A 12,899-nucleotide genomic window follows, 5' to 3' on the forward strand; every position below is an offset into this window, starting at 1 on the left:
TAACATGAAACCAGGACTTGTGGCGGGGCTTGACAATAGCTGTTTGCCTACAGTCCTCATGCAACTTGGGGCAGCTGCGGCTCCATGACACTGAACCCCGGGTTGCTCCCGATGGGCAGATGTAAAGTGTCCATTTAGGTAGACAAGTGCTAATAAATGAAGTTACATTTTCAGAGATCTGTTGCTTAGTGCTAAAAATCCTAATAACATCCACTGTTGTAAAACAGTATTGACAAGGAGAGTGTGTACGTAAAGTGATGTCATTTTTATTTCTTATGGTTAATTCTCTCTTGAACAAAAGAAAAACCTGTGAAACACTCAAACCAAAACAAAATATTCATACATTTGTAGATGTTTTCTTTGAAAATATAATCACGATTCCACCTCCATACCTGCTGAACATTAACACTGCTGCACACCGAAGAAAACTAATCCACAGGGCAAAGTTGTTGAACATTTACAATTTATATATATTTATAAAAAACAAAACAAAAAAAGTACAGGATTCAAAGATTATCTACAACATGGAAGAAAACATTGCGCATTTTAAAAAGGTTTCTTCTCACAAATGACCTCTTTTAAGAGGATTCCTCACAACCAAAGTAACAAACACAAGTACACAGGGCACAAGCTGTGGGCTGTTGATGTACAGTGACAGGGAGAGAGGACTTCATAACTGGATTGCTGCCTTATCTGAACTCCGCAAATGCCACATATTGTATTGCAAATTAATATTAACAACCACACAAGAATATTCTACAGTTCCTTTGCAATGAGTCAAAAGTTATAAAAACGATCAACAGCACACAGCCAGAAAAATTGCAGTACAAAACATTTAGTTATGAGTTCTTCCCTGAATTACAATAAGCGAGAGTGAACGTGATGATCTCATTACATCTGCAGGTTTAATAGCAACACGCCATGCTTGGCCAGACGTGCTGCATTGGAGCTTTCTGTATTAAGATGGTTGTCAAAATTAGACGCCCTTCTGTGAAGAAAAGACAATATTTGTTCACTTCATTCAGTTCAGTTTGTATAAATTAGTGACAAAAAAATATATATCATGAGATTCATATTCCTTTAGGTCATTCTGGCAAACATTACAAGCTGCCTCTTGCGTTTTAATGCGACATAAACTGGTCCTTTTTTTAATTCTGGATGACAAAACAAAGCTTGCATAAAAGTCCAGATGTTGTTGGGGGAACCATGCTGTACCAAGGTGCATGGTAGCTTTCTGTTCTTAGGTCCAAGTGGTCCAAGGCATTCTACAGAAATACATCATGAGCGTGTCTATAAAGATAGCACACAAGAAGTGAAGACTGAATGTAATAAAAAAGGGGAGGATTTGCTGTAAAAGGTGCCCAACATTTATACATGTTGACAACATACAACGAGGACCATGAGACAATGTCCTTCTACTTATGTCAAAAAATAAAATGGCATTTAAATTCCATTTGAGCCAAAAACACAGCTTGTAAAGACAAACTTTTAATTGGTTGTTGAAATCTTGAAATCTTTAAAACTTCTTTTGAAATTTTAAGCACCATCTTGAAACATCGTATACAGCAGGCAAGCTACTTGCTATATTATATACAGAAAAATAGTCCTATTACCATCTTGTGACCGCCAACACCTCGCCTTTCTACTGCTTTAAATATCAACCAGCTGTCCATTGGTGACCAGGGTTTGTTGTGCATTCTGCTAGGCAAGTCAGATGTTCTCCGTTTCTCCTGTGCAGCTTGTTGCTGTAACCTGCACCAACATTATTGCCAACTGGAAGTACAGAACATGCCTTTCTTTTTAATGGGATGACTGGGTGAGAAACGCAGTACGTTATAAAGAGAAGAAATAAACAATGATGACAAAGGGGTCTTGGAAAAGACACTTAAAATGATCAGTCATGAGAACACTCCATGTTGTCCTCCATCAATCCATCCACAATAGGATGATAGAATAACCAACATTAACCATCATCTTTTTCATCTAAGTGAGTGTGGTTTACTATTTTAAAAAAAAAAAGGAAAAAAAGGTCAGAACAGGTATCCTACGCAGGGTCCAGGTGTCTTCTGTTCTACAGCTGAAATCTTCAAAACACTGCTGGCACTTGTAGCCTGCACGGGTTACAGTGTGTCTGTCATTTCTTAGTGTCGGGGGCCGCTCGGTCGTGGAAGAGGGGCACCTAGTCAGAGGGAGAGAGGAGAACAAAACAAAACAATGTTACACAATAAGGTTAAATTGAAGTTCACGGTCTGTTTATACCCAGCAGTTTGTTTTGGTTCACAGTATTCCTATAATCAATGCTGGGTTGCAGTCCTAACAGCATACTGAACCTAGATACATAAAAGGACAGACTGTATTTCAAGACAAAAGTGAAAGGGGAAAAAGTACAAGCGGCCCACCTGGAGAAGAGAGCAGTGGAGGCCGGGAACTCTTTAGAGTGGGCGGGGCCGCTCTGCTCCCATGAGGACCCCTGGGGCCTGGGTGGTATAGAGGAGCGTGGTGGAGTAGGGGCCCACGGGGCACAGCGGGGGCGCCGTACAGGCTGTGTGAGGACAGAGGGCCCCGTGAAGCTGAGGACCCTAATGATGGACCAGGAGGTCGATGCAAGGACAGTAGAGGAGGAGGCTTGGTTTTAGGATAAGAGCCTAAAAGGAGAGACAGAAGACACTTCTGACACTTCACTTTTGAGGAGATGTACCTCAAATGTAGGGTGACTCATGGTGTCTATACAGAGGCTTATGTCAATAACTCAACGCAAATTTGTCTTCAAATGAAGAAACCCAAATGACAAAATCTTTTGTTGTTTTGCTGTTGGATTACCTACCTAAGTCAGACAAACAGATTTACACACTGAACTGACTGATCAGAGCCATGGGTCTGCCACAGACACTTGTTAAAATAATAAGTGCTGGAAATACAAATGTGCAAATGCAGAAATGTAATAATACTAATTATATGTTTCTCCAGGTAAACAGCAAAAATCTGAAAACGGGGAAAAATGTAACGAAAAGAGCAACTTAACACTCTGTTTTAGCTTGAGCACATTCATAAACGCATTCAGCCTCTGACAATTCAGTTGCTCTCCAAAACGAGACCCCATAGCGTAGGACAGGACGAGATTTCTCCTTAAAAGATTACTGAAAAGCCTAAAAGTGGCTGGTTAACTAGAATGGCTTGCCTACGAGTGTTGGAACCGTCTGAAAAGTGTAACCTGAGATGGATGCATTGCGTTGTACTGCAGACAACGCAAGCAGAATGAATTTAGAGAGCTCCGACACAGGTGCTAGCAAATACTATTTACCACGTACTGTCTGAAAACGAAAAAAGGGGTCAATTGCAGTCTAACCTGGTGAAGGCAAAAGAGGAGCAGGTGGAGGTGGTGCGTGGTCCATCATGCCCCCCCCTGCTCCAGGCTGGGGTTGAGGAGGTCCAGGTGGAGTAGGGAGCAGAGGAGGTGGTTTCCCTAGTCCTGGAGGTAGCATGTTACCCCTCTCCCCCTCAGTGTTGGAGGCTGGAGAGAAAGAAAGAAAGAAAAAAGAAGGAAAAAAACGTGGAAGAAAATGAGTTAAAAGGTGCAATCAGTAATACTGACACAGAACCAGTCCCGGCTCTTCTAGGTACTACAGTTCTATAAGCGTCCCACCTTGTATGTGCTCCTGCCGGGACCGGACATACTCTGAGATGGTTTCCAGCTCCTCAGGGTAGAGATGCACCCCTTCAGCTAACAGCATGAGGAGTGGACGGGTTTCAGAGGGAACAGTGTGGCGCTCCATCTTTTCTCGATCCAGAAAGTCATCCAGCAGCTGCGACGCCTGAGCTGCAATGTCGGCAGGGTCCCTCTGTGGGCGCTCTTTGACGAGTCCGCGACTGTACTCGGCTGCAACAAAGTCCATGGCTTGGTCTTTGGGCATGTTGCGATGTACTGGGGGGGGTTAAGGGTGAGGTGTCAGGGGAAATGAGACAAGCCAAAAAAACACAGAAATAGCAGTAAAATCAATGGGGTTCTTACAGGCGACTGAGGTCATAGTGAAATCGATTTTGTTTTATTGTGAATGTAGCTGATAAATTGGTGCTTTGGTAGGTAGTAATTTTGAATAGGTAGTTTTGAATGAGAGTTGTGGTTTGTTGGAAGAAGGGGGGCATGCAATTTGTGTAAATATGTGCATTTATCAGTAACTTTACTTTTTGTTGCATCATGTTCCTGGACATAAAATGCCTAATTAGTCAGCTTCGATTTTTTTAATATGCATTCAGACATGTGATGCATAAGCACAATGAATAAACCGTCGATGATTTGTGTATTGAAATTATCTGGTGCAATAAATAATCCCTTTATTATATTTGCTTTAAAAAGGACAAAGAGTACATGAATTTCATTTTATTTGATCAATTTTATTTTTGTTGTGTAGACCAGACTAAAAATGTATTTAGGGCATCTTTTGGTTCTTTTTTTTTGTTTCTTTGGTGGTGAGCTACACAGAGTAGCATCATCATGGAGCAATCACATGCACAGTTTTGATGTTCTTGTTTTTTTGCAATACATATTTGCAATTTGTATCATGGCGATTTGTTCGTACTTGGTACGCTATTTTAAAAATAACCGATTTGGTGGGGCATCTAAATCACACAAGTTGCTTAATGACTTAGGCCCACTCAGTAATGTGTTTTCCCACATGATGAAATTACTTCCCTGATAGAAAAAATACCAACTTCATCACAGATACAGAATCTGCTAAATAAAGAACGCAAGACTCCAATCAGCAAAAGTATTGTCAAACGCAGGCTGTCTTGTAGTGGTCTCAGAGGACGAGTAGGAGTTTCTAAACCATTTCTCAGAAGGCGAAACACTTGAGATCTGTGTTTTTAAATGTTTCTGAATCCTCAAACTTGACTATTTCCAGGTTTACGTGAAAAAATGTTTGAGATTTCCAATGTGGTCTCAGACTTTTGGACCCCACTGTATATATAGACATAACTGTAGTAGGGACACAGTTCTGCATACTATTTGGTGAAATTTTGATCATTGTTTCGCAATGTAAATTGTACAAAAGTTTCATGGAGAGTCCGCTTTTAAAAGGAAAACGATTTATTACAACTTGGGTTTTATTTTCAGAGCTGGAAAAAACGTGTGCACTACTAGAGCACAGAAGGTCAAAGCTGAATCAGAAAGTCGGTCTGGAAACTGTAATGTTTACAACAGATAGTTTGGCTTACAATTTAGTAGTTCACCTTCTTTTTCTCTTCTAAATAAGTTTGACTAACCTGGGAATTTGTTTACATCTTGTCTGACAGCTTGTGTTTCAGATTGCAGCCGCCATGTAGAGACCTCGGCAATTACTTTGGTGAGTACAATGTTAACATAACCAATAAAGCCAATGGCCCAAGCTATGAAAATAAAACCCAAATTGTGGTAAATCATAGTTTTCTTTTAAAGGAATAGTTTTGTGAAATACGCTTTTGATACCACTCTCATGTCTGTACGGTCAATATAAAGCGATGGCAAGCAGCCACTTAGCTTAGCTTAGCATAAACACTGGAAACAGCTAGCCTAGATTCATCCAAAGGTAAAATAATTAGCCGGGGTGCAGTAATTTCCTGGAGTCTCCACTGGTTGCCCAGCAACCCTTACAGTGACGACAAGATGAGAATAGTCCAACATATAACCCTCCATAAAATCACAAATTATCATTGTAGCGCTTGATGAGTGAGCTTCAGAGGTGCTGGTAGCTTCATATTTATCAGACAGATAGGAGAGTGGTATTGATCTCATTTGACTCTTGGCAAGAAAGCTGATGTTGAAATGTTGAACTATCGCTTTTACAAAACTACTTTGCTACTTTTGGGTTTCTTTCAGTTTGTTACGTATGTAATGTTATGTACTGTACTGTATACCAGAGGTAGCCAGCCTGTCTGTCAACAGAGTGCCATTGATGTATATACTGAATGAATATTGTGTAGATTTGATGGACTTTAATATAAATGTTTTATCCACAAAGACAGTGTTACAACAGTTGCATTGGAGTAGCTTTAGAACGCTACATGTTGGTGTTTTAATGGGAGTATTTCTTGTTTTTTTAGAAACGTAAATCTCTTTAGCCCGTCAGTTGAAAAGGGATGGAGGGTTGTAGCTGAGGTGGTTTGGCTAAGCTTGAAGGAATGAGGGGTAGGGACTTACTTTTGAGGGATTCTGAGAATATGATAACAGTGCAGGAGGACAGAGCTACGTTTGTCTGCTCCACCAGAATACATAACGAGGAGCCGTCTGCTCGGACATCCTGCAGGGCCCGGGTCAGGCCTGATTCCGCCTGAAGGTAGAGCATTTCCACTGATAGGCCACGCTCCTGCAAGCACTGGCTTAGCGATTTGGGGTAATCCCTTTGAGAGGAAGAGAAACACTTTGTTAACTTGACATTTCTATATTAAGTGACTCAGCTGGCATGTAGAGAAACCTAAAATTATATATGAATCAGAGGGTTCTTTCTTGATATATAGTGTGCTTTACCAACACAAATATAACCGCAAGTCATCATTCCTTTAGTGTGGTGAATTCTAGATGTATGTATATTGAATTAGACAGGACAAAGAGATTTGTGTGGCACTAGCACAAGTTTATGGGTCTCTAATAAATGTATTTGGTGTTGTAGTAGTATGTGTTTAGGTAATACATCAGGTAAAACAGATTTTGATGAAATTGATGTTGAATTTGCAAAGAATTGTGGTCCTTCTGTCAAAGGAAAAACCTACATCAAACATTTTAAAACCGTTATAGCAGCTATTGGCAGTTTGCTGTTGAGTGGTGGTCTTCATTGTGGATAAATGTCTGGATTTACCGTCAATGGTAAATGTCATGTTTTCATATTAGTCCCCACAAATCATGGAGTAAGGGCTGTTTCCCAGATTTACACTTTGCTCCAACATTCAACAACCATACAAGGGGAAATCTGTTAGAGTTAGAGATACCAATTCTGGTAAATGTAGGAATTGATCCACCGACACAGAAGTAGACAAAGCAGTTTGAGAAAAATTGGATAAAAGAAAAACAAAAGCCATGTTTTGTCTGTACGCAGTGGCCGACACAAACAAGCGTAGTTCCAAGTCACAGCCATATTTTAGCGTTTGTAATGTACCAACCACAAGAACGACAGAGGAAAATAGGTTTATGTTGCAGGAGTGTTTTGAGAAGTTTCTATGGGCATTGTGGTGTTTGTTTTGCTTGTTTTCCTACAGTGAAACTGTGTCACGATTGGAATTCAGTCATCCAAGCCAACTACAGCTGCCAGAGCCACCTTTTGAACCTACAGAGGGTGAGTGTTTACTATTCATAACAGGTTTTTAAAAAGGAGTATTCCTTCAACACCTGCACTATACATTTGATAGTGCAGTTGCAACTACAGTTGAACCACTTCCTCATGGCAACACTGACTATTAGTCTACAGCGAATTTGTTCCAGAGTTGTGAAGAGCCTTTTGAATAAATGCACTATGCAAAATGAGTTCTGTTACCAGATAACATTTGAACTACAATATTAATGGTCTGTCCTACTTTTACATTTGTATTTTTAATCAAAACCAAACACTTGAAACAAATAACAAAAGAACAAGAAGAAAAGTAACCTTTACTTAATACTTAACTACACATATATTTTTTAATTTACAACAAACGTCATCTGGGTTTACAGCTTACTGACATACATGTATTTTCTGACTTAAGAGGTATCATGAACAGTTGTTAAGCATGTTACGGCACTGATAAATTCAATCCATTTTGATGTTTGAGTAATAAATGCCAGATAACCTGCTGATAACTGTTACACACTCTAATTTGCACACTAGGTGTCATAATTAGTGGCATAGCAGTGTTAGCGCCACTTCCAAGTTAGTCTGCTGGTTAGTTGTAACAATAACGTAAATGCAGACACAGTTCCATAGTTGCCATCTGTGTATGAGTGTCATTTTTGATGTTGCATTGTGTAGTGCGTGTAAATGTGTTGGGCGCTTCTACTACTACTTAGGATGCAACAGTATTAACAATACACAATAGTTTGTATAATCATTTATGCCCAAATGGGGTAAGGGCAGATCAATTTAATGGTGTTCATTTGTGAGCTCAGTACAGCATCCACGGCTGAACCATTAGCAAACATGTGAAAAGAGAACACTGAATATTTCTATTTATCATGAAATAAAGTACGCGTACTTTTAGCATGTCACTGGTATGTAACATACGTTTTGTTTTGTTTGTTTTGAAAGAATGCGTGATCAAGTCATATTTGGTATGTACTGTACAGTGAATAGAAATGTCATGTATTGGCATTTAGATCAGACTGTATTCAACAACTTTGAAGCTTTGGTGGAAAGGTGTGTGTGTGTCTGACACTGTTGGAGACACATCAGTTTCAACTTTAAAACTGCACTCAAGGGTAGCCTGGACTGCATATTCTCAATATGCAGTAATAAATATAAATACGATTACAATACAAATTTATTCATGGGAATGGACTGACTAATGTAACCTTTGTGTAACTGCATGATAATGCACATTTTTATTTATAAGATGGTTGCAAAATCACAGTGCTGACAGCACACAAGAACACAGAAGTGAGTCTTTCCAGACAATTAGAGCGCAGTCATAAAATTGCATTTAAAGTGAAGCAGGTGAAATTTGGATCTGGTGTTTGCGGAATTGCTATTTATCAGCTGGCTCCTGAGGATACCAGGAGGACAGCAAGATGTGTAGGAGTAAAGAAAACCTCATGTATTCTCAAACTAGCTTTAAAAAGACATTTAGGGACAATGACATGAGTCAGATATGTTGCTGTGGATAACAGAGTTATCCAGATTAGAATGTTGATAATTTGTCTGGATCTTTTCGGTTCTTCGGGGTTGGCATAAAAATCAAGTCCTTCAGCACAAACCTGTTTTAACAGTGATGAAAGTGTGGAAACATTGTAGAGCACAATGTAGAAGAAAATGACCCCCTTAACAATGCAGAAGCACACATAAAATGAGACTCATGTCCATGAATATATTGCCCCAGTGCATGCTGGGAGGGTTCCAAATACACCTACCTCATGTGCCTGCAATCACATGATCAGCACTCAGCCAATCATATGAATAGATGGGAAGATGATCATGGTTCAACTCTCCATTCATTTTGCCTTTATTTAAAAATAAGAGGGCACTATCATACAAGATAAATTCATCCAGGATTAACAAATCAATCTTTTAATCTGTTTTCAAAGAACCAAAATCGGCTGGATGAGAATAAACAGGATTATTTTAGCCTGATAACCGCATGTTAGCATGAATTAGTCAAGCCACATTTGAAGAACACGGCCCGGGGCATTGTTTTCTTTGTTTTTTTTGGCATGACGATGATTTACCACCTCACTGTAGACCTCTACATACCTAAAAGCCACTGGGGGTGCTGCTGTCAAATACACATACTCGAGGGGTCAACTGGTAATCAACAGTTAAATCTAACAAATCCAAAACTGATCCAGCCGTCAGCCAACGATTACTTGTAGCTTACTGCTACATGAGGGTGTTTGCATTCAGATAAACTGTGTAGGAATTGTAGAAAATTATACACAAACTTTCGTGGACCAGAGATAATTGGACGGATATAAAAATCATATCAAAAAGAACAAGGCTGGCAATTCTGTATTTCTGTTATTGTCAACAAATCCCATAAAAACACCAAAACCAACAATTTGTACGTCCATCTCTCAATGTTTTCTGACGTCCGACACAAAATCCGCTGATTCTCAGTGGTCCACGTATGAAAGTGAAAGTGGATGCAAGTCTTGCAGCAAGTAAAACATGAACAAAGCTTTCAAATTAAAGCCATGAACTCGGCAGCAGAAGACTGGCAGCCAGCAGAGTAAACTACAACGTGTGGGAGCAAAACTAAGTCGTTTGTAGTCTCACTGACTGGCAGCCAAGTATAAACTATCAAACCCAGCATGTATAAATCACCCATAGTTCTGCTTCAACTGCTTGTGGTTTAGATGTTTGTTGTAAGTACTCACAGGCACTGGTTGGTGACAGACAGGACCACACAGTCGGCCGGCTTCCTCTCCTCCTGCACCTGTCTGTAGAACTTCTGGTACAGGGCTTTCCGTCTGTCTGCTGGAGTGCAGCCCTCTGGCTTGGCTGGGGGGTTTGAGGATGGTGAAGGGGTTGGGAGGGAATGAAGGGGAGGTAAAGGGAGATGGAGTGGAGAGAGTAGAGGATGAAAGAAAGAGGGGAATTTGCAGGTAGAGAAATGCGATAAGTTTTTTTGTTTCATTTGCAATTAACAGTAAGCAATGCTAATAAAATGGCATTTAACTTTGAATGTATTTGTTGTAACCAGGATACTGGGACGCACCATAACACAAGAGTGGTTATTCAAAAGTATAAACCAATGGGATGCCAGTTATTTTTGTTTTATTTCATTTAAGATGTAGTGGCACAATAACAAAGCATAGATTTTCATAATGAGTTTTTCCAAGGTAAAAATGTGTTGCTGTGCTTTTAGTGATCAATATACAGTAAGAGCCTCACCATTTGTCTGATGCTTGTAACCCTCGTACTTCACACTTCCACTGTAGTTTTGTATTTGCTCCAGTTCTTCATAACTGAAAGAAAAAGCGGTGCAAAGGGAGCATCTTTTAATGTGACATTTTAATGAGGGAGGCATTTCTATGCCTACTGTTCACAAGGTCATTATATGCGATGACTTGATATGGCTGAAGATGTTATGAAGACTGAAAACAGAGTTTCTGAAATGATGACTCCATATGCCAACAGGCGGCAGTTTCTTTCCAACCCCCACAGTGAAGTGTGCTTCACAGAACCTGGGTCTCAGACATGAATGTACCGCTGTGCAAAAACAAATTTGCAGTATTTTTTTTTATGGGGCAGGAGAACATAAGTTTCTTGTAGAGGGAGAACTAATCACCTGGAATACACAACAACATTTCAATGATGATTCAAATCATACCACCTAACTATTTCAACCTACATTTTTAAATCCCTGGGGGACAAAACAGCTGTTTCTTTGGTAGAAAACTGTTCAGTGACAGAAGTGACATTATTTCTGGAAAGAAGTGCTGTTGGTTCATTTTTCACATATCAGTTATTGATGCTTTGGGCAACACAAACGAAAACCCATTCACTTCCATGCTGTGGTGGCAGCAACTACACAAACACATTGCTTATTATCAAGTGAGGAGCCTGTGGTCACTGATTATGACTAAACATACTGTGGGATAGTCTCATATAACAGGTTATATGTGGCGAAATCTTCTTCTCTCCGCTCCATTTGTGTTGAATGTAGTTGTGCCTTGTGCTAACACATCTCATGTCAAAGCTTTGAGCTACCTGCCTCGTCTAAACATGCCACTCTCTTGTCTATTGTTTCACTGCTGAAAATAGAAATCCGTAACAAAACGAAGGGCCTCAACAGCGAAGCAAGAATGCTTCCCAGCCGTGACTGGACTACAATCTGCGTAATATCCACTAACTGCCACACAAACACTGCAGATTAATGCCGTGAAACAGAGGCGTTGAACTGTGTGAATGTAAGGCTGGTACCTCTCCAGGGCATCCTTGAGGTCTTCGGTCCTCTCCTCTCTGGTGGGGTAAGGCGCTGATCTCCGAAACAGACGCAGTTGCTGAGAGCTGCACAACACAAGAAGGAGTTTTTGGTGTGGGCATTATCAAATACAACTAACGTTCAATCGCTAACTGGTGAAGACGGGATATGTATTAGTTGGTAGAACCCACACTGTTTGCTTTCTGCTATGGCTGCTACCTAGCATGTTAGCTGCTAATGCTAAACCTGCTACAGGGAACCATACGGCTTACCTTCCATTTGGGTTAGCTGGTGGCCGCCGGGCAGCTGCAGCTGATTTCGCCCAAGACGACATTTTATCTGCACTGCAACTTCGCCCAAATAAACCTTGAGCTTTTAATCACAACTAGAGAAGAATAGGATTCCTGATGTTACTCCACCACTGTTCTACTACAACTCTCCCTGTAGTGGAGTAGGAGGAGGAGGAGGAGGAGGAGGAGTTCTTCTTCTGGCGGTTGTCTACCCATCTCACTGGTGTGTTACCGCCACCTACTGGACTACAACACTGGCAGCGAAATAAAATGGGAATAAAACTGAACTTCTCTCGCACTATCGTGTTTTGATCCTTTCGTGATGCTTGGCCCTTAAAGAGTTACCACCCGACAAAAATAATATTCTCACTTACCTCTAATTGGTATCCAGCCATTTAGTTTTATGATTTCAGCGCCACTATGTTGATGATTGGACCAGTGATGGTTATCTTCTGTTGATAGATCATTACAAAGTTAGATCAGACCTGACCTTTTTTTAAACTGTGATGTCATTCTCTGGTTGTAGCTCTTGTCCCTTAGTTTGGCTATGGTCTTGGTCATGGTTTATGATTACTTTGACTTTACTGTTGGGCACTGTTGGGTTCGATTCCAGCTGGGGACCTTTGTTGCTTGTCATACCCCTCCCTTGCTTTCATCTTGCTGTTTTTTGTTAGTTGCTTTTTTACTCAAAGCAAACTTTTTAGGGAGAATGCGCATCGTCTGCTTGTGGACACAAGCTTGCTGCAATAACTGTGGGTACCTATTGGTATCATCCTCCTGCAGGTAACATTGGAAATAAAATATAAGTCCAGCACAGTAAGCATATGCACTTCTTGTGTGAGGCAAACAGGGCAATCTTGCTTGATCTTTACCCTGATGTTTCAAAAAATAGTGTTACAAGAACAACCCTAATTTCTCTTTCATCGTCTAATGTTCAAGATCCACCAAGATGACGACCAACTGTTTTGACAGGCTAAGTAGAGGCCTACTCCTTCTGATAAAATTTGTGAAATGCCCCTTTAACAGGCA

The 12,899-nt window shown here is 40.4% G+C and overlaps 1 protein-coding gene across 1 annotated transcript; it reads right to left on the reverse strand.

Moving 5' to 3' along the window:
- Positions 1 to 1,944: 1,944 nt before the first annotated feature.
- LOC139287099 (nuclear receptor coactivator 5) lies at positions 1,945 to 11,950 on the reverse strand. Its single transcript, XM_070908079.1, has 9 exons — positions 11,853 to 11,950; positions 11,580 to 11,666; positions 10,548 to 10,621; positions 10,031 to 10,154; positions 6,176 to 6,375; positions 3,644 to 3,922; positions 3,347 to 3,511; positions 2,400 to 2,645; positions 1,945 to 2,179 (listed from the first exon to the last, which is right to left on the reverse strand). Exons 1-9 carry the CDS (start codon positions 11,912 to 11,914, stop codon positions 2,142 to 2,144), a joined length of 1,275 nt encoding a protein of 424 aa, XP_070764180.1. The 5' UTR covers positions 11,915 to 11,950; the 3' UTR covers positions 1,945 to 2,141.
- Positions 11,951 to 12,899: the final 949 nt, after the last annotated feature.

This window comes from Enoplosus armatus, chromosome 6 (assembly GCF_043641665.1).
Source record: "Enoplosus armatus isolate fEnoArm2 chromosome 6, fEnoArm2.hap1, whole genome shotgun sequence".
NCBI classification, from domain to species: domain Eukaryota; kingdom Metazoa; phylum Chordata; class Actinopteri; order Centrarchiformes; family Enoplosidae; genus Enoplosus; species Enoplosus armatus.